This window comes from Cyprinus carpio, chromosome B13, assembly GCF_018340385.1.
Source record: "Cyprinus carpio isolate SPL01 chromosome B13, ASM1834038v1, whole genome shotgun sequence".
NCBI classification, from domain to species: Eukaryota; Metazoa; Chordata; class Actinopteri; order Cypriniformes; family Cyprinidae; genus Cyprinus; species Cyprinus carpio.
In genome coordinates, this window is record NC_056609.1 from 3,753,542 (window position 1) to 3,776,844 (window position 23,303).

A 23,303-nucleotide genomic window follows, 5' to 3' on the forward strand; every position below is an offset into this window, starting at 1 on the left:
TAGAAGGATGCGTAAAGCTGATGGGAGAGGCTTTTCGAAACGTTTGGAAAGCGCTCGATACTCCGCTCGCTGAGGACTTCTGCTGGTAAAGACGCGCAAACACAACGAGTAAACAATATAAACACATGCTCGATATGACGCATTTGTGGCAGAATACAAACTGCAATATTTCGGTCTTTTTGAAACATATCTGAGCCAACAAATAATGACCATAATCATAACAGGTGTCAGGTAACAGGTGATCATAACAGGTGTCATTAAGACATTCATTCCATAATTATTTCTTGTTTCAGGTAAAGGGTGTTATTAATAGGTGTTTTTGATTAATCACTGTATCTGTGCCTTAAAATTTTCAACATACATTTTAAAGTCGTCTTGACATTAAAAAAAAGTCAGTTCTTTATTTGACAGACTTTCTGTGTTAGCATTTTTTCTTTTGCTCAGACTTATTGTAATTGCTGATTTTAGGACGAAATGTCCACCCTTTTAAAATCCAATTTTGTCAGATATGTCAGCAAATTATCAGTCTCTATCAGACTCTAAAGAAATTAGCATGAAACTGTCAGAAATGTAGCAAAATATGTGAAAAATTAATAAGAAAGAATGAATATTTCATGCATATCTTTTCGTCGAGACAGAATTGCCTCTTTTCTTAAATGGGTGATATTCATCATTCTTAGGCTACACCACAGGCATAAAGAAACATATATTTACAATATAACCACTTTATTTGGGTTAGAAAAATGTTAAATTGTTGCAATTACAAACCAAGATGGCTCTGATGTATGGTGTGATTTAGCTCTGTTTGTATATTTTGTAACGCGTTAAATCTTTCTAACGCAATTAAAAATGCAGTCATACATTTTAAAAGAAAGAACTTTTAAAGGTCGAAGGATAAATGTCACTCTACAGAATATATATTTGCAAACATTTTTATGAATTATTGGTGTTTACAGTTATTTTAACTGTGGCGAAGTAGAATGACCCACTTGTCACAAATGACCAGACGGTGGCGCAGTTCCCTGTTTAAACAAATGATTCACTCGTTTGAGTCGGATCTTTGTAACGAATCTAGTCCGCGGTTCATAAATCAGTCTGAATCATTTGGACAGTTCCCATGAATCATTTGACTTGCTGTAACACTATAACACGATACCAACACAAGGTACAACAATCTCAGAGAGCGTGGAGTATTTACCCACAGTACACTGAAGACGAGCCTGAAAGAGACCTGTCGTTTTACAATGAAGAAGGTAGGCTATGGTTTAAACGACTGCGGTACAAACAAACTAATCAAAGCAATGATGAATGAATTCTACTGCACACTATCAGTATTTCAAAACATATCCAAAATAGATTAATTCTCAACGATTTGGTCCCATGACCTTCATCAGGCATATACTGTAAATACAAGCAAAACACGAAAAAGCACACAGCACATTTGTTGTTAATGTACCACAGTGTAAAGGTTGGAGTGTAGAGTCTAAATGCCATATTGTGCTTTTCACATAACGACTTGTCACACTTAAAACTGTTAAACCCGGGCCACTGTAAAACTCCGGTGTACAGAATACTGGGTTATGATTTTCATTCTATTCAGTCTTTACCCCGGGTCAGGATTATGGGGCCAGTTGTTCAAAAGTAATCTGATTGAATAAATTCTTGAAAATGTGTTTTTCAGAAGAATTAAAGAATTCTGAAATCAGATTAGAAAACTAAATCTAATTTTGGTTTTGATCTGGATCAAGTTTTTAGTTTGTGTTGTTCCAAACGTTTTAGTAAGATTGGGATACATTTGATCACAAAAATTCAAAAGATTTAGGATTATACTGATGCCAGCAGAAGCGCAGATTTCAGGAACAGATGTTAGGAACATGTACTGTATACAGACATTAGACAGGTAGACATTTAGCTTCTTAAGCCTTTTATTAGCCTACAGGTTGTCATGGTTGGGTTGAATGATCACACACGAAGAAGATGATTCAGGCAAATAGGCAATCTTTAATAATCTAATCAGGGTAAATCCAAAAGAGAAGAAGCACCAAAGCACGTAGAGATGACAACAAGACCCGACAACATTGGCAATCTTTAATAATCTAATAAGGGTATGCACTGTTTTCTTTCAAATAAAAGCATAAATACACATAGAAAACATATCCTTGTGTCGCGGCTGACACAGAAGAGAGTAAGCTACCCTGGTGCGGCTCAGATTCGCCAAAATGGCGTTACAGTGATGTGACACAGAGGAGAGAAATTGTTGAATAAAGTCATTATTTTTGTTTGATTCACCTTATTCCGCCCCGCCCACTTTTCATACTTCGCTTTTCCGCATTTTGTCATCCGACTTCCGCTAAACTGATACGGCACATCCGGTAACTAGTTCAGCAGTAGTACGATTGTTTATCGCTAGCTATAACTGTGGCGTAATGACTAATAACGTTAATGCCGTAAATTTATTAAATTGGGAGCACGGTGAAAACGTCTTACAACGATCAGATGGTCTCAAATTGCCCCATCCATCATCACTGTTAACGTGGTTAGACAATATGAAGAAGTGGCCAGAGGTAACCTATGGGGACATTTTTTATTACTTCGTCCTGTCAGAAGGAGTTGATGGAGCAGCAATGAGAAATTATAAAAGTACCGAGGCCTACCAGTATTTGCATAGTGGGAAAGTGGGCCGTGTGCTGTTACACAGCGAGGGTGATTTAGTCTTTTTAAAAGCAAATGTGCACCCCAGCCAGTCGAACAGTCCCAAACCACTCGGCGTGGGTGCTGGTCAGTAAGCAGGGGTTAGTGGCCTAATATATGTGTGTAAATGTGTGTGTGTGTGTGTGTGTGTGTGTGTGTGTAAATACACACATGCATGTATATATTTCAGAAAAAAATATGTTTCTATATTAAATATATTTATATATAATATAAATTATATGAATATAAACATACATGGACATATTTTCAAAATATAATATTGTATGTGTGTGTGTCTTTATATATACATAAAAAACATACACAGTACACACATATATAAACAAAAATTTTGATTTGGATGCAATTAATCACAATTAATTGTTTCCCAGCGCTTATACAAACTCATCAGTAACTATGTTTGGTCTCAGGTTGAAAATGCTGTGTCCAGTGGGCTCACTGGAATTGCCTGCACAGATGAGCAGTGGCTCTGGAATGTGGGGACCCAGAGGAACCTCTGCCCGAAGTGGCTAATGTGTCAAGCCTTCTGCACAAATGTCTGAGTGCTGCATAGGGACAGGAGCCAGAACATCCTGCGTCCTCACCACATGCTGACCATGATGGCATCAACAACTGCCAGAGATGTATGTTGTTTTATAGTAGTTTCGTGGCCATTGATCCCAACAAATTTACAGCATTGGAGCGTGTAACCCTTGAGCAGAGTTCCTCTCACTTGTGGCATGACTCTCGTAAGGTTAGAATCACTGCAAGCACAGCAAAGAAGGTTCCAATCAGAGGCAACCCTCAGACCTATATCAGAGAGCACCTCTACCCCAGGTTCCATGGGAATGCAGCAACTCACCATGGCTTAGAAAGTGAGGCATCTGCTTTACAGTGGCTAGAGGGTTGTGGGTTTAAAGTCAGCCGCAGAGGCACTGTTGTGTGTGCAAGCAAGCCCTGGCTGTCAGCAAGCCCCAATGGAGTTTTGAACTCAGAGGAACTGCTGGAGATCAAATGCCCTCTCCTTAAGAGTGATGAGTCTCTGGAGGACCTGTTCAGAAGTCAGAGGTATGATGTGAGGATAATGGAGGGGACACCTCAGCAGCAGCCAAATGGTCCACGGGGCTTCTATATGCAAGTGCAGCTTGCCATGTTCTGTACAGGGCTGAGGGCCTGTAAGCTGCTCATCTGGGTTCCATCACAGCAAGTTCTGCTACATGTCCCATACAATGAGCAATTCTGTGCCAAGACTGTAGGTAGACTAAAAAATTATACTTTAAGTATATGCTTCCTCACGTGTCAGATGAGTTTCAGGAAGGCCGCCTGTTGCTTTCCACAAGATACTTGCAGCTTTGTAAATAAGCAGGAGGGAGAATAATTAGGGTTAAGGATAGGATATTAGGTAATTGGGGTGGGATGTAGAGGGTGTGGGTGAAGACCGGAACTATTTTAAATGAGTTGTTTTTAATCAGTTGTGTTAAACAAGAGACAGACTGTGATTTTTGTTTTATAAAATGTATAATTTTATGTAAGTTGTATAAAATCAGTTCTGATTAGTTGATCAGTGTTTGTTGTTTTCAGGAAGCAAGAGACACTTTCTACTGACCATCCTGTAGAGGTAAAATTTCACCATTTAATTTCTATATTAATTTCCATATCCACATATTTACATATCCATTCTGGTGACATTGTAAAGGTTTACAAAAATAACTTACAGCAGGTAACTTCTGGTAACATTGGAAAGGTTTATAAAATAACTTACAGCATGTAACTTCTGGTAATATTGCAAAGGTTTATAAAATAACTACTTACACTATTTACACTGATTAATTAGTTAAAAAAAAAACACAGCAAAATGTATCGACAGTTGTGGAATGCACCTACAAATCAACACTTATTCATCTGCTACATCAGAAATTATGTTGCTGCGAAGGTTACACAGGGCTGCACAAATTCTTAAAATGTTATCAATTTTAGGGGTGAGGTTAATTGGAACTGTTTGAGAAAGGATTTTGAAGTTTTTCAGTCAGCATATGACCCGCTCAACATGGACACATACATTGGCAATGCGCCTAGTGTTGGTGGTGTCTTCTTCAGAGAGTTGCAAGCCTCTCTTGGTTAATGCTGGAATGACGAGTTTCACCTTCCTTTTATACAGGAGATCGGTAATGGTGAAGCCTCTGTCTGCCATTACTTCATCACCTGGACAAAGGTATTCCAGGAACCCTGAATTTGCAGTTATGAATTTGTCACTGTACCTTCCTCCATACGCTGGTGAGATGAACATGATCAGTCCACATGGTGCAATAGAGACCAGATATTTGATGGTGTTCTGGCCGTAGTAATGGCTGGAGTACTCGCCTCTTGAGTCAAGGTTGCATGGCTTTTGAAGGGGTGTCTCTGAACAGTCGATCACACATGTTGTATTTGGGAATTTTTCTCTGAAACACTGAGGCTTTGTGTGACTGGATTGTCTCCCTGGGAACCCATGGTATGTGATCCCTCATGTTCTCCTCCATGATGTCAATCCAACATGAAATAATCTTGCTTACAATGGACTGAGAAACACCAAACCTTTCAGCAAGATCACCCTGCAATAAATTAAGACGCAGCTTCATCAGAGTCATCAGGAGTGTGTAGCTGGAAGCTGTTGGTGTATGAACTGGACCTGGTAAGGTGCTCGGCAACTGAATGAAATGCATCCAATGTAACCCTGTGTAGAGCTGACAAAGGTTGTTTTTTTTCTCAGCAGAGTTATGTACAATGGCACCGGCTCAATGCATTGTGTTCCCATATCAGATGTAGGTGGCTTCAGGATGAGTTGTGATTTTGACCTGTAGTTGTGATCAGAGACAGATGGATCCTCCCATTGTGTTTCTGCATCACAGTTCAGGGGCATGTGGATGTGATCACCCTCACAGTTGTTCACTGCATCACTGGTGGTCATCGATACATCTGTGGAAATAATATTAAACATATTTTTACATTTACTTAAAATACATCAAGATAATTAATATATGATGAGGCCCATACTTAGAACAGTTTGTTAGAGAGATGCATTTAAAAACAAAACGGCATACACACTAAATGTAGTGTTCAAACGTAGGTCACTATCTGAATGAGAAATGTAGCTAGCTGGCCTGCTATCACCTGCAATCTCTATAACATTACAATAATGTGAGCTATTGTAATGTTCCATAATATATTGTACTATCGTAAATATTAAATAACGTTTGGTGGTAAATGGTAATCATACAAAATTCGTTGTACTTTGTTTACTGCTTGTTACTGATCTTAAATGTGTTCATAGAACGGACTTCATAAATCTAACGTTAGGCGAACAAGCACATAGCTAGCTAAATTTACGTTAGCTTACCTGATTCTGACAATCTTTTCAGCACCCGGCGTGACTTCTTTACTGGGACATCGTAACCGAGCCATTTCTTGGGGTAAGGGTGTTCATCAGTCGGCCTCCCGTCCATGAAATGGTACGAACACACATAAGGGCGCATTGGTGGGCGCTTCAAATTTAGCGCCTTCATCCGTCGCCTCAGGTGCTCCTCTTCTTTTGGTGGTGGATGTAAATTGTAAAGTGCCCCACAACATTCCGACCACTTCACGTTGTGTTCGAAACATCGTTGGTGCAATTGTTCTCTTCTCTTAATCCAATTGTTATGGCAGCCCCTAACTGAGCATATAATACTTGATATATTAACGTTCTGTTATCTAGTCACTAGCTTAGGTAGTTCCCTCTCAGCCGGAAGTAAGATGACAAAACGAACGCGATGGCGGCACCTCTGTTGCCATGGAAAATAAGGTGAATACTACGGGGCTGTTGAATGCTTGAATCTGATTGGTTGACGAAAGTTCTGAGGTGTGCAATTATTTTCTGGGAAACGCACAGTGAACGTAGTTCCAGGCAGCTCTCCTGACCGCATTACAGTTCCATATCACTGCGCATAGTAAAGCTATAATAATGGAAATTACAGGACTAACAAAAAAAAACAAAAACAACAACAACATGACAGACAATTTTCCAAAAATAAATACACATGACATTTCTCACTAGTGAGGTAATAACAGCACTGTTTAGAGACGAGTAAATAGCCTAATTCACACAAGCTCTCTCTCTCTCTTTCTTTCTCTGTGTGTCTCTGTCTCTTCATTAACTTCATTAATAACTGCATTAGAATGCTATCAACGGCTCCTAATTCACACAAGCTCTCTCTCTCTCTTTCTTTCTCTGTGTGTCTCTGGTGTTGGATGAGATGCGGAAGAAATAATTCTACTCACAATAGCGATTTAAGTACAAAAATCAGATGAATCCCTTTAAATATAACATCTGATCGATGTCTTGAGGTGTGGTAACTGTAGTATATGCAGAATAATTGACTCCGGGCCGTTGAATTATTAGAAAAAAATAACCAGTCAAAAGTAGTTATTTATGAGTGAATGCACAGTTTCTTGTGTGAATGCATTGCAAAACTTTTCTGAGAGAATGCAAAAGCATTATATATATATAATCTTTCTCTTTTTGTCCTTTATGTCCCCCATAGAGCACTAATAATCCAAATTTGTTGATTTGTATGAGTGTGTGTCTGGTTTGTTTTGTTGTGATTCAGTCCAATTTTGCTTTGAAAAACCAGCAGAAAAGTAATATTCAGATTAGGCTTTTTGAACAACTGGCCCTATATTTCAAGGCTGTAACACTGTACATGTGTATACTTCAGGTTAACATTATTTATATTTGCGGTGTCAGTATCATTGATTGGACGAAAGCAGCATGCAGCCTTTAAGTACTGGCTTGTCTTGCTCGTGCGGATCACTTGGGCTTATTCCTGACTGTACCATCCAGGATGTCCTGACAAAAGGCTTCTTGAACCATAACTGTGAAACTGAATGATGAAAACAATGAAACCATCTTTCCTTTACTGCATTTAACACATTTTCTGCCACTGTTTTACATTTAGATGTTTATCCAGGATTAAAAGTAGGGTCTAAATAGATGTTAAGTGTAGTGTAAAAACATCCGTTATGAAGAATCAATCACAGCATAATTTTCTGCTGGATTCCAGAATATAGCTGCTTTATAATAAATGAACAAGCAGACACAGATGAACAATTAAAGAGAGAATCAGTGCATGCAAAATCCCACCTTTGGACCTACAGCCCTTAATGTACTATATATTAGATAAATGGTAAGCAGAATGGGAAGAATGTCAAAATAGGCCTAAATTATTGTGTGCTGTAACACTTTGCCCTGGTCACTATTGTTGTAGCCAAACTAAAATTAGAGAAACTATGTACAGTTGTTTTACAAATTGGTTATAAGATAGAAAATTTAAGGGGAGCAAGAAATCAGAATTATGGGGAGGTGGTTAGCAGTGTAAAGTTGTTTGTAGATCTGAGAATTGTTTCTGAGTGTTTGTCCTTACTATAGTTTGACAGTGGTATTGAAAGTGTGTAGTTTATAAGGTGCACACAATCTTTGACAAAAGACTTGAAACGGTGTAGTCTCTCAGACGTAATGACAAACATATTAACAGTCAATCATCACTGACTAGACTCTCGGGGCTCGACTGAAGGCACAGAACTGAGTAAAGTCTGACACTGATCTGGCTCACTACCCAAGCAGCGTAAACACCCGTTGGTTTTGTTAAGACGTCATATATGCTGAAGTTTTCAGTTTCCACATTTTCTGTTTTGTATATTAGCTTTTCAGTTTCCACATTTTCTGTTTTGTATATTAGCTTTGTATATTACACACTGCGCTCTCACTAATTAATGAGTGAAACTCATTGGTTGCCTCTGCCAGAGCCCTACAAAATGACCTCCAACAGGCCACTGGTGTGAATGTCTCTAACCAAACAATCAGAAACAGATGTCATGAGGGTGGCCTGAGGGCCCGATGTCCTCTACTGGGGCCTGTGCTCACTGCCCACTGGGGAGGCATATCCATGGAGGGACGCACAGACCTCTACAGACTAGACAATGGCACCCTGACTGCCATTAGGTATCGGGATGAAATTCTTGGACCCATTGGCAGACCCTACACTGGTGTAGTGGGTCCTGGGTTCCTCCTGGTGCACGACAATGCCCGGCCTCATGTTGTGAGAGTATGTGGTGCATGACCATGCGGCGAAGGAATTGATACCACTGAATGGCCCCCACGCTCACCTGAATTAAATCCAATAGCACACCTCTGGGACATTATGTTTCTTTGCACCTCAGACTGTCCAGGAGCTCAGTGATACTCTGGACCAGATCTGGGAGGAAATATCCCAGGACAACACCCATTGTTTCATTAGGAGCATGCCCTGATGCTGTCAGGCATGCGTATATGCATATAGGGGGGTGTGGGGAATACTGAGTACCGTTTTGAGTTTTTGAGTTGATGCTTTGAGATTTATGGAATATGGTGTAGGCTGCTGCATAATTTTTTTACTTTGATTTTTGGGGTGTCTTTAAATTCAGCCCTCTTGTAGGTTGATAATTTTCATTTCCATCAAATGAATGTGGCATCCTTTCATTCCTAACACATTACCAAGTCCATTTCAGTATAGATATTTAGCATGGTATTTTTTTTAATGATTTTGGCATGCTTTAGTTCGTAAGATTTTGGCAAGTCAGTTTAAGTGTGGATTTTTGGTATGATGTGTTTTCAAAGTGTTCCTTTATTTATTTTGAGTGGTGTCCAACTCCATCTTTTCATTCTTTTTGTTTTCGCTCTACTGATGGTTTTCGGTTTTGTCTTTCTCCAAATTGCATAGCTGTATGGTTTATAGCGATATGACCCAGCACCCAAAATACTATCAAAACACTAAGTGTTCGCCGAAATATGGTATGTCATTTGTGAGGGAATTTTTAGTTTCACCATCTCAGGTGTGCATTATTTTTCTAATAATTCAACAGCCCATCATCAATTATTCCTTACTGAAATATTAAACCTAGATAAATGAAGCACACTTTGCAGGACATGGAGGAGCCAGCGCGATCACTTGTAAATGAAGTGCACTTCATCACCGTCATTTTTACTCATAAAGGTAAGAGTAATACATCATTCGTAACTGTAAATTGTCTACTTTTATTTGCATGCACTCACAATTTTAATAAAATGTTGTGCTTTGATAAAATAAAGAAAACAATCATGATGCGCTTTTTGTCATCTCGTCTTGAGCAGGAGCGCTTCACAAAAATGAACCGAAACTTAGCGAATAGATGCCTCACAGACATGATAAATATATCTATACAAAGCTTTAAATTACTACTTAATGAAATAATAATAAAAACTTTCATTATAATCATAATCCATAAACGGCCCGCATCTGAACTATGACGTGAAAATTGGTCTATGACGTGGAAATTGGTGTGTAAAAGGGTCATGGAAAGTTAGGGGTGGGTTGGGATTGGGGTGTATTAAGGGGGTCTAAAGCAGGGAACCAAGGCAGAGCCAACAGAGCAAAGGACCAAGGCAGAGTTGGAAATCATGTCGGAACCAGTGGCGCAGAGAACCAGCGGTGCCGGAGAAGAAGGGGACCCATGACGCCGCCGGGTCCACCGTGGTCTCCATCTCCATTGGCACCAAGACCTTTCCCCCTCTCCTTCTCCTCCTTGGAGCCTTGTTGAGGAGCATGCATGAGGGAGCCTCCTCTGCCAGTGGAGTGCTGGGAGCCATAACACAACCCACAGTGTAGGAATAGAAACTGAGCCAGAGAGCATAATTAATTAATTGTGCCTGACAGTGAACAAACTTGTCTTTCAGTAAACAGGACTTTATCAGATCATTAATTCCAACCCTAAACAAGGCCTTTAGCACCAGTTCCTCCCAGTCCACACTACAAACTAGGTCACAGAACACCTCGGTGTAGTTCTCTATAGATCTGGTCCATTGCCATGAGCCCACGAGTCAAACTGTTGAATCCATTTTTGTGGTCTTCTGTCACAAGGATGAATGCCAAGGAGAGGAATGAAACCAAGGAGAGCTGGATCTAAATGCAGATTAAGATAATTATACTAATAAACAAAATCCAAGGTGATTACAAAATATATATATAAAAAAAAACAGAACTGAGCACACGAGACGACCATGAATGGACAAGACCAGACTGGGAACACAGGAAAAACTAAAGCTTATATTGTACAGCTACACAGGGTCAAACATGGTAACAAGGAACACATGGGGAGACGATCAAGATGAACTCAACAGTGAAATGACAAGAAACAAGCAATTCAACAAAGGCTACGTTCACACAACGAGCCTTAGTGCTCAATTCCGATTTTTTTTCTCCGATCCGATTTTTTTTATATAGCTCTTAAAAACATATTGTTGTTTTAAATTTGCCCAATATCAGATTTACACTGTGAACAGATTGTGGTTCTGATCTGGCCCGCATGCGCAAATGAACGATATTACGATACGCGATACGATCACAGTGTGAACATAGCCAAAAGGATTAAATGAAAGGGTGCCAATTATTGTTGTATATGCTGTATATTTGAGAAAAAAATGTTTTATGATTTTTTTAAAGTTTTTTTAGTGCTTTCAAATTATTAATTGTGATGAATCACATCCAAAATAAAAGTTTGCATAATATATGTGTATTAAGTATATATAAATACACACACATATGGTACATTTTTTGAAAATATTTACACATAATAAATTATATTATATATAACTATAATTAGTTATAAAAATATATTTAATATATAAAAAGAACATATTTTTTCTGAAATATATACATGTGTGTGTGCTTTTATATATACATAAATATACAAAGTACACATACATATATTATGTAAACACATTTTTTTATTTTGGATGTGATTAATTGTTTGACAGCACTAGATTTTTTTTCTTTTTAATTTACTTTATTTTACTTAAATTAAAGGTTAGGTTTTTGAATGAACATAAAAGACTAAGAGGAAGAGCAAAGACATGGGTCTGCAGATATTTTATATACATTATTTTTGGGGGATGGACAACAGCAGCTCTACATCCAATGTCTGAATTTTGCACTGCATTGTGCAGCATCAGTAAAATCTGGTCTCATTGGTCAGTTTTCTTCATTGACTCTTTTTCAATTTGAAGGTCCTTAGCAATCCTTTTTCGCTAAGAACATTTGCAACAAATATTCATTCTTGTTATGAATAGACCTACAATGAATACGATATTCAGTGGTAGAATGAGTCAAAAATGTTTGAAGTGTTTTGGTGGTTTGAGTGCATTTTGGAAATTAAATGAGGTAAATGTCTAGCTGGTTGTTGAAAAAACAACTGTTTTGAGTTTTTGTGAAGTACTGTAGTCAGTATAAAGAAATGCATGTAACCAATTGTAAGAAACTTGCAAAATTATTGTTTAATTTTAGCCACAAGGTGGAGCAGTGGAGGAATTTGTGTGAAGTAATCAGATGTGTGAAGTCTTTTCAGCATGTTCTTTTGTCCAGAAAACCCTTTCATTAAGATGGACACATTGTTACTGTTAGTGTTGCTGACACTTTACACTGGATGGATATAAAACATGACAGGGTGTCCCAGTCTGTCATAATGCTTATTCATCACATTACGTTCTTTGCATTGATAAAACATTTTATTTGAATCTGACACACAAGAACACCAATAAAACCCAATTAAAATATGATTAAAATCCATCCATTACTTTTTAACATGCTTAATGCTTGAAGATATAATTTTTTATGCTTATTTTGAATGTTTGCAACAATATAGTGTTGGATGCTGATATTGACTTGCATTCCGAAAATCTATCGCTGCAAATCAACACAACATAGAATGATCTCATTGCATTTATTCTTTAAAACTTTCCTACAAGGAAATAACACCAAAGTGTAATATTGAGACAATCAACATTTATGTCATCATTCGATACAGAAAAATAACCGTGCAAACAAACAGGGGCTCTGTTCCGATGGCACATTTCAATTGTTATGAATTTGTTCCGCTCACAAGATCTCCTTCAAACTTGAGCAAAGGTTTGGTTTTCAATAAAGAAGTCAAGCGACAAAAAAAAAAAAAAGAAGTCTTCCTCTATGCTTTCCACAAAGGCTCTGTCATTTTACTCTGAATTTCTAACCTTCCCCCATCCCAAAGCATGATTATACACTGCTCTTTTGGGGAGGGGAGGGATGGTGGGGGGTATGGACACACTGCCTTTCCCCAGTGGACCCCTCCCCGGGCCACTCTCTTCACAGGGGCCTTTGCCTGAGGACGGCTGCGGCGTGCCATGTGGGGAGGCCATCGCTGCGCCGTCTGTCTGTAGGGGCTCCTGTGAGCCTGAGCGAGGGGAGTTTAAGGTTCTGGCAGGGGTGGGGGAGAGCAGGGTTTGATAGGGAGGGGTGCGAGAGAGGGTAGGGGGTGGGAGGAGTCCGGGAACTGCTATTTGTAGATCCTTGTGATGGATTACTGCCGTGTGTGTGTGTGTGTAAGAGAGGATAGAGATTTTTTGTTCCTGTGCTGTTCCGTATCCCCCTTTCTTCAGGCAGACGGCAGAGCGCTGCTGAGCAAAGCAGTGAGGCAGGAGAAGAAGCGGCAAAGCAACTCCTCCAAGAAGAGGGAAAGGAGAGTTTGTGCACAAAGTGAGAGCGCAGGAGCTGCTTTTTTTTTTCTCTCCTCGTGTTCTGGAAACGGGAGAGCACTAACCCGGCCGCTCACGTCTCAAGATCATGCCTGCGAGAGGAGGACACTCTGTGGGCAGACTGGTGGAGGCGTGCATCCGGATACTGCTGCTGTGCAAGGCTGCCACGGCGTGCCCTGGGCTCTGCACTTGCAGCGGCACCACAGTGGACTGCCACGGGCTGGGGCTCAAAACCATGCCCGGGAACATACCCCGAAACACAGAGCGGCTGTGAGTAGACACTTTACATCCATCTGCATGTGCGTGCACGTGTGTGGGTGTTGGTGTGGGGGGGGTCTGCATCATTACCAAGAGGAATTGAATGAGAACAATAGCTCAGTGAGGCACAGGTACGATCAGACGTGATGGGCTCAGATGCGTCCGTGTGTTGACACATGCTGCAGGAGGAAGGAAACTTCCTATCACTCTTTCAGCTGTTGAGAACTTTCCCTTTTCCATTCACTCTTTCGACGAGAGTCATTTTATAGTCACTTTCAAATGAGGTATGTGACCATGCAGCACAGAACCAGTCATATGGGTCAGTTTTTTTTAAAATTGAGATTTATACATGCATACACACAAATAAGCTTTCCATTGATGTATGGTTTGTTAGGATAGGACAACATTTGATACAACTATTTGAAAATCTGGAATCTGAGGGAGCAAGAAAATTTACATTTAATCACATTTAAAGTTGTCCAAATGAAGTTCTTAGCAATGCATATTACTAGTCAAAAATTAAGTTTTGATATGTTTATTGTAGGAAATTTACAAAATGTCTTCATGGAACATGATCTTTACTTAATATCCTAATGATTTTTGGCATAAAAGAAGTATGGGTAATTTTGACCCATTCAGTGTATTGTTGGCTATTGCTACAAATATACCCCCGCGACTTAAGACTGGTTTTGTGCTCCAGGGTCACATACATGTGATGAAATATTTACTGAAGGAGCCTGCTAAGGTTTAGTAAATGTTACTCTTGAAATAGTTCTGAGGAAATATCAGATGAATTATACATGTCAGAGAAGCACTTGAACCATTTTGAAATGTGAAGGAATTGGGATTTGAAATTGTACAAATTTCAAGCAAAAACAATAGTATTTAGTATACAGTGAACTGTTTGGTCAGATTTCAGTGGCTCGTTGTGTGGAAGTGAAGATTTTTTTTGCTTTAGCCATGCTTATGAAGTCAAATACATTACAGACAGGCATGATTGAATGTTACTCGACTGATACAGACGGAGTGTCTCAAGTGCTTTTACAGGGCAGGAACAGCCGTCAGTGTCCACATCAGTCTGGAAAGGCTGATAGCTGGGGGGTGGATCAACAAAACAATTCAATTTGCACCTGTCATGGGGTGTTTTTATCAAACACCACCCCTTGGGTGTTTTTGATGGATTCTGTAATGACTATGTGTTCAGGAAGTGTGAAAATCACACCTCAACCCCCGCTTCTCCTCACCCCACAAGGTTTCCCCATTAACCTGCACTTCAGACCTAAAACACATGCTCAGGCCGTCACAAAATCACCAGATAAACATTTTCTGGCTTTCTGCCTGGGAATGTGGCTAATGTAAATGTATGCATGTGCCAGACAATGAGTAGTAAAGATGTGCTCACACGGTTTACGCCATTAACACAGTGCGTGCAAAAGTAAACACCCCCCCGCCCCCTTGAGCTCTCTCCGGGTTTTCTGATGTGCAGACGTCACGCGGCCGGCGTATGAGTTTAATGTAGACAGATTTTTTCATGCTCTGAGAGACGCATTAGTCTCTCTGCTCTTTAAATGAAAAATCTCAGTCCTTTTATATGAACCCTGCATTCATTTCCAGACGTCCAGAGACTCGACCCTTCTTATTTTATGCTAGCGCATCTATTTATACACACTTGGGAAGCTGCTGTGCCTGAGATCAGACGGCGCCGATGTGTCGAGAGTGAGTGATCTGATTGAGAATTCTCTTTAAACTGCAGCGATCGCTCAGAGTATTGGGCCGCTCCAGCTCTGATGTGCTCAAGAATGCAGGCCAAATGTCCCTGTGAGCTTCCTACTGATTGCTTATTGATTGTCTTGAAAGTAGACGGCAGCTCAGCTCTGCTGCTGGATCCCAGTGATGAATCTCATAACCAATATAAGATTAGCTCATGAATGTAGAGCTTTTATCTTGCGAGAGGTCTTTGTGATGGCAGTCACATAGCAGCAGAGATGTGTATGATCATGTGCTCTGTCTAGTAGGGAAAAGCAGGCATGTAGTGGTTGTTTATTACCCTAGGAAAAAAAGTAATATGTTTAAAATACATTTATTTCATAATAAGTATGGTTCAAAATATATTTACTGACATACCACTTGAGGCTTACTGTTATAAAAATCATAATTAAACTTTACTTGGAGTACTACTCTTCTCAATATTAATCCTAACATGTGTTTCAATGTCACTACTGATGAGGATTGTGTAATCTTTGAATAATATCGGTCTTTAAATGCAAGATATTTAAAGTGTACCTGAAGTAAACTTGCAATAGTTCCACTTTAGCTCAATCAAACATACTTCAGTATATCTTTAGTTGGACTACTTCTGCACAATTAAAGTGCATTAAGCACAAAAAAGTATTGTATATTAAAGTACAATAGCATGGTATTTTTACTAAGCATATAAATATGTAAATGTATTTGTAGTTTACTTAGCATGAAATAAATGTTTTTTCAAATGCATTTTAGAATATGTATTTTTCACTAGATTAAATGTCCTAAACTGAGTCTCCAAATGTAGCAGAGGAAATTCAGTAGAAGCCTAGCTTGTGATTGGGTGCAGGAGAAACCAGTGATTTAAATGAAGGGATCAAGAAGCCATTTCTACACCTTCATTGATTAACCTCTTGACCTTTCATTTGCAACTCTGTGAGGACGTTTCAGGGTGGCCCTTGTGAAGACCTCTACCTGAGAACGTACCTTGCAAACCATTCAGAAGAATTAGGCTGCTTGATGGATCAGACTCGTTAAAGCGGGCCCACCAAGCCCTGCGCTCAAGCATCAAAGGCTTTCTGTCAAATGGGCTTTTTTCTCTTTTAATTCATTAGCTGGATAATGAGCGGTTGCTTTTTCCCCCAACTAACTCCACTGTGTTATGGCAGAAATGGTTGTGGCACTTTGCCAGTAATAGAGTTTGCTCTTTAAACTCAAATCACAGTCAGATTTTTAGTGGTCTGGATGAGCTGTAATGAGCACTTTATGGTTTACTCATACAGGGACTGTGTTCATTAGAACATAATCGACTGAGCTTGATGACTTGGATGCATTCCCTTAAGGTTTACATTCATAGAGTATATTTTATTTTAGAGACAAAAAAAAACACAGTGCACAATTTTGGGTATTGTAAATTATTTCTTTAATGTTCAGCACTTTGATCTTCATTGTAGTTTTAAAGGGCTTTGTGAATAAATGAAACTTGAGACCTTCAGTGTGGCTGTGAAATCCAAATCTCTGATTTCACAGGCGTACTTTAAACAAGAAAACAGCTAACTAAAGAACTAACTATGTAATGCTAGTCATTTAAGCTGCTCATCTTTAGATAACAACCCCTTCTTGGGTATAGGAATACTCACTGATCATACGCAGTGACCTGTGAGAAGGGTTCATTTATGGTAAGCACATATGGTTGAATAGTTTCACATTTTTTACACATTTAGTTACACATTCGTATAGTGCGTGACTTTAGAGTTTATTGATTGCTAAAACCTACTGGTGCATTTGAACTTTCCCCGCTTTCATCACAGTTGATGTGACCTGGTATTAAGATGTGTTTAGGATGATCCAATACCAATAGAATTAAAGTTCAATGAAAGTGTCAATGAGACATTTTGTTTCTGAAAAGAGATTTTACATTGCGGCCAACACAAGTGAGCTGAATCTTGCTCGTTAGACCTTACAAGTGAACTCAACTTAACCTGGCATAGGTTTTTGTGAATGAGGTATGAAAAATGAACCATTGTCCTCGCGAAAAAGATGTAGACTTTAGCATACTTTTAAAAAGAGTATTTATTATTATGGAAATAATCATTTAAAAACAATATAATTAAGAGTAAAACTAATGAACAAAACTTTTTTGGACAATTTTTGAAAACTTAACTAATTAAATGATACATTATTATAGTTTCAATTGATATATAATGCAATAAGTTGAACTTAAAAGTGCTTTTATGACCCACTTAAGTGGGGATTTAGTACATCTTAATATGGAATTTCAGAATTATTTTTATTGTCTTGGGTCAATGTTTATATATACTACGGTTAAAGCATTTGTATTATACAGCATATATTTTAATGCAATTTCTATAGAAGCTTGCATGACCTGGATATTTTAATTACAGATTTGTAATGAGTTTGTGGTTTAACTCATTTAAATATAAATTAAATGAATTATATGTAATATCAAATAGCATACTATAGTTAAATTATAGCTACTGTACATGTGACTTAGCATGTTAGTCAAGACATCAAAATAAGTGTACTTTTATACAAGACAGAAGATTATTAAATGTGATTTGAAATTATTTCAGTGTAAAATGTTTAGTCTGACATTATTACAAAGTGCACAAGTTGTACAAGGTGTTCAAGGTATTCAATTATTATTATATCCATTACATACCTGTAGATTTACACTGATTAAAGCTAGACAGCAAGATATCCTTTACCAAATCAGCAATAAATTGTGAAATAAAGTAAAAAAACTCATTTGTACTCAAATGTTTCTACTTTTTGATCCGTTCAATTCATGCAATCCATTTATTTTTATTTTGATCCTGCTACTAGCTGAACAGTCGTCTTATCATTTTGAGTTTCTTATTAAATACATATTGTAACGTATGGATTGTTAGGATGTGATTGGTCAGTGAGGGATCTCATCTACTTTGGAGACTTGAAGGAATGAGATAGAAAACCCTTCTTCTGATCTTCTGAAGTCTTGACTGTCACAAAGTAAGTTTAGGCAGGTTGACTGGTTCACTGGAGTCTGATATATGGGACAGTTCTTGTCCATGTCCATTTTAAAGTCAGCTTGTGGAGTCTTCTCTTCAGTACATTTGCCACCAGCTCTTAAAGAAAGAGAAACCAGAAAGGCTGAACTCCAAAACAATGACATGCAGAACATCTACATATCAGGAGATCCGATGAATAGCAGCCCATTATTTATTTGACTGTGCACCTGTGCATACATCTGTCTGCAATCTCTCCGTCTCCGTTTCTCTGCGCTCCCAGGAGCGGTCATTAGAACCAATAGAAAGTGCATGACTTTGTGTCCAGTATTCACGGGAGATTTGTGCGAGTGTGTGTTTCTCTCAGTGATTGGGGAAGAGGTTTCCAACAAAAAAAGAAACACATGTTCTCAATAATGAGCAGCAGACATTTGCAAAGAACCCTTGCAGTATTTTTCAGCTGCAAACTGTATATGTAATAAGATTCTGAACTGTTCTGCGTTATTCAGTCAATTCTAACTCATTGCACATTATTTGATCAATTGTCTTAAGAGCTGAAATCATATTTATTCACCTTCTGGCTGTTTCTGCATTATGTGTTAATGTCCAGTGATTCTTGTACTGTTAGAGTGTATGTATGTGCTGTTGAGCATGTCATATGCATAGCTGTATTGACAATAGATTTAATAACATATGTTTCATTTTTTAGGGAACTGAACGGAAACAATCTCACACGCATCAACAGAAATGACTTTTCTGGACTCAAGTATCTTCGAGTTTTGTAAGTTGCCCTACATTTGATATGTCACATTTCACTTTCTTTCTTTCTTGTTGCAAAAGCATGTGTGGGATTTTGATGGACTGACACTTTTGTGAAGGTATAAGCTCAGACAAATATCCTGACCCTGCATTAAAGCAAGTTTTACCTAAATGTCTTTTTAAAGGAACTCTCTCCACAGTGCTTGTGTGGGCAGAGAGGTGCAATGAAAGCACAAGCATGGGCCCTGTTATTTCACTAAATCACATCCAAAATGCACCATGAAATTATTTATCAGCACTATATTTTGCAATGTAGGCTTTTGTAAAGCAAGCACTGGCATGACCACTCAGCCGTTGTTTGAAAAAAAGACATCTGTCAAACTCAGTGCAATGAAAGACCCACAAACAGTACTTTATCAACATGATTTAAGCAGCTTATAGCTACACTTTAAGGCTTTGGTTCTTTTGGATGTAAATGTGCTCTTCCTCCTCATATTATGTGCATGACAAACCAAGTTTGTTTCTCAGGTAAACATTCTATAAGCATTTTATAATGCATTGCCAGTAAAAAATAAATAAATAAAATAAAAAAGTGAAAAACTATTTTCTGTATAGAGTCACAGTTCTGTCGGTGTGAAGCTAACACCCTGCTCGTGAGTTGGGTGTGAAACAGGCCTAAAGCTGCATGAAGCTCACAGAACTCCTGTTCTGTAGTTGTATATGTGCAGTGGCTTCTGCCTCCGTCCACAAGCACCAGCTCTTTTCCTGCTGCACTCCTCAAATCTCAGTCATTTCCTGTGGTTTGGCCGTTCTCTAAACAGGCAGCTGATGGAGAACCAGATTGGGACTGTGGAGCGCGGCGCGTTTGATGACATGAGAGAGCTGGAGAGACTGTGAGTGTTCACTGAAAACAGCTCAAACACACTTACTCAACCATGATCTGCATGGTATAAATGTCTTTTTCAAATATTTTAGTCAAATATGTCTTATATGTAAAAGATATGTTATATATTTTAAATTCATAAATGCAAAACTGTATAGTGTGCATTCCTGTACACATTTCCATTGTAAATCAGCTATAGCCTTCATCTTGCCTCACACTTTTTTATCGTTAAGCATCGCATTGAGAATTCAGTAAAGCCTGCCTTCTTTGATTTGATAGATTGTCTCAATAATGTTGACACTGATAATTGCTGATAGACAGCAGAAGTGGACTTTATTCAAGAGTAAACACTTCTTCCATTACTTTATATAAGGCGGCCTTACTGTATATTTAAAGTGGATTTCTGGCCGCGGTAACATGGAGAAAGAGCACACACATACTCTACTGATACTGTACCAATATAAAATCAGCAAAATTATTATTTAATAGTGATTGTCTTTCCTATTTTAAAGAAGACATTACATTCCAGAACATGCAAAAAAAATAATTGTCTTTCCTATTTTAAAGAAGACATTACAACATGAACATAATCTCATTGATTTAAATAGTTTTCAGCATTCTTTGAGATGTTTTAGGAGGTTTGCTGTCATTATCTAAAGCATCTTCTTATTACAGGTTTAGTTTCCCTGAAGTAACTAACGTTAAGCCTCCAGAGGCGCCTCCTTACGAGGCCTGAATCATCTATTTTTTTGTGTGCTAATCATGGGTTTGCTAATCACATGGAGATCTAGCACTGTTGTCTTGTGTTTGCTCAGTCTGTCACTGTTTGTTTCTTCTTTTCTCAAAGACGTCTGAACAGAAACCAGCTTCACCAGCTTCCAGAGCTCCTGTTTCAGAAGAACGCAGCTCTGTCCAGACTGTAAGTCCCTGCTCTCTGTGCTTTTCTGGATTGATTTCAAAGTGATTCGTATGATGAACTGATGATTCATATCACATGATGCGTTTGTAAAATCTAATGAGTTCACTTTAAAGCAGTTTTCTTGACACTTCATTTTGATGGAAATAGTTTGAACCATTGTCACTGAATGCATGATAAATCTGCTGATTGATTCCTGCTTTGAGTGATTTTGGTGTCCCGCTTTGGTTCAGGAGCTCACAGGCGTGCTTTGTTAAGGTTTTTTAAAGTGAAAAGGGTCTTCAGTGTTCATGTTTTGCCTAAAGATAGATGTAATTATTTGTGTTGTTGTATAGTTATGAATGAATACAGCTGATTTGCTGTAAGGCAGTCTATGACAGTGTGTAATGATCATTACTCATGATTATCATTGTCAAATTACTGTGACAGCACATGAATGTGTGCAGGGACCCACGATCACGACATTGCTGTAATTCACTGAATACGATGCTCCTCCCCTTTTCAGACCCCCCCCCCACCCCATGAATATTATTATATTATTAAAAAATAAAAAAAAAACTGAGACAGAACATGTCCTTTGTGAACGACCCTTAATTATCTGTTGTTGTGTTGGAATAGCATTTGTTCTGCTCTCTTCTTTTTATTTTGTCTTTGAGGCCGCAGTGGATGAGCGATAGAGGCAATTATGTTAAACTAGATGTTTAACAATTAAATTGTTGATGTGGCAGGCAGTTTCAGATAATGAAGCATTTCTGCAGCTTGCTTTTTGAGTCCCGAAGCTATATAGTACATCACATTTTGTTTCCTCACGACAGTTCAAAGTGAGTAGTTTGTGTGTCATGTACCAAGTTTTGAGGTCGGTGTTGGACTTTTTTTTTTTTTGCCTTATGAGTGTTCATGTGATGAGTGTTCACATGACACTGTCATTAATTAAGGCAATGAGTATTTTGTTCTTAATGTGCATGGGATGGCACGTCTGTCTGGTTTTAGTTTGGCAGTCCATTTCTGAAATACCAGGCAATTACAACTGCAGTGTAAATGCATTCATGGCATCTCTGAGCTGCATTAAACAGTCTGTGTAGATGCATCTAAATGCCACTTCAGATGCAGCTTCTGTGCCACTTATGTAGTGCAAAGATTAATTTGATTAATATAAGAGCCTATATAGTGTCTTATCATTCAAATTGCATTTGTTACGTAAATGTAAGAATTTGCCCTTATAAAGCTTATATATTCCTTCACTGAATTCTGAAGTGGCCCCTTTTTTGGTGTAGAAATGACCAGCATAATGTGCACTTCTTATAGAAAACATGAAATCAAGCATATACTGTAAGACTGAACATTTGCATAGCACACATCTTACAATATCTTGTTTGACAATCTAAATGGGCAGATTTCAAGCCATGATAACTTTTGGTTTATTGAATGAAATGAAATAGATGGACCTTCTAAAATCTAGGAAGTTGTCATATTTTACTGTGATATGAGCTGTGTCTACATTGCAGTTCATTGATCCATTTAGATCTGTGATATAGTTTGTCTAGTTCTCAGAAACAGCTTCTCCATTGAAAGATCTTGATTTTCAGACTCTGCCGTCTGCAGTCTGATCGTTACTCTTTGTTCCTGTTCCCTGCCTTTCAAGGTGGATCTTTATGTTGTTGCGGTTTTTTAATGATTTACGCGGCTAGTGAGAGCAGCAGAGACTCCACAGACCCATTTGAGGGAAGCCAGAGAGACATATTTAAAAAACATGCTGAAATATTAAAAGCGAGTGGGACGTGGAAACGAACAACAGGGAGAGAGAGATAAAAAGAGGACAAACACAGACAGAATTCTCCATGTATGTACAAGAGATTCTATATTTCGCCGTCATCCATTATTCATGGGCAAGAGGGGCTCTGTGAAATATAACACTCTGAAGAGCATCAGCAGGAGTGACGTCTCGGTGTTTGAGAGCAGGAGAAACAGCCTCCCTCGGGGCTGACACGCTCATAATAACCTGCCCTGTTGAACACACACTAACAGAAATGATGGATTGATATGACATGCACAAGTCATTACGACGTTTCCTCTTTAAAAAACTGTAAGCGATCGGGAAATGTTGTCAGGGCAGACATCTTTATTTAGCGGGACGACACGGGGGAACAGAAAACTGCTCCGTTTCTTGCTGTTCTTCTCCATCAGCCCAAGAACTGGATTGTTTTAAATCAATATTATATTATGTTTTGATGTCTGAATTGAAATCTAGTTTTTATTTTAAAATAACATAAATATCTACATATTAATTAAAGCTTTTGAGCATATAAAGCATTTGAAATTGCTAACTTTTTTTGTTTTTTTTGAAACTGTATATATATATATATATATATATATATATATATATAAATTATATATATATGATATATAGATCAAACTTACAGACCCCCTTATGACATATTATATTATATTTGTTGAGTA

At 38.4% G+C, this 23,303-nt stretch overlaps 1 protein-coding gene and 1 pseudogene across 1 annotated transcript in view; one reads left to right on the top strand and one right to left on the bottom strand.

Moving 5' to 3' along the window:
- Window positions 1-4,472: 4,472 nt before the first annotated feature.
- On the bottom strand, window positions 4,473-10,325 carry LOC122139493 (annotated as a pseudogene).
- Window positions 10,326-13,073: 2,748 nt separating this feature from the next.
- The window catches only part of LOC109101276 (slit homolog 1 protein-like), a 66,269-nt gene continuing 56,039 nt past the window's right edge, over window positions 13,074-23,303 (top strand). Inside the window, exons 1-4 of the mRNA XM_042736289.1 lie at window positions 13,074-13,549; window positions 18,998-19,069; window positions 19,869-19,940; window positions 20,778-20,849. Coding sequence (XP_042592223.1) covers window positions 13,368-13,549; window positions 18,998-19,069; window positions 19,869-19,940; window positions 20,778-20,849 — 398 coding nt within the window. The 5' untranslated portion in view covers window positions 13,074-13,367. The remainder of the gene's footprint in view (window positions 13,550-18,997; window positions 19,070-19,868; window positions 19,941-20,777; window positions 20,850-23,303) is intronic.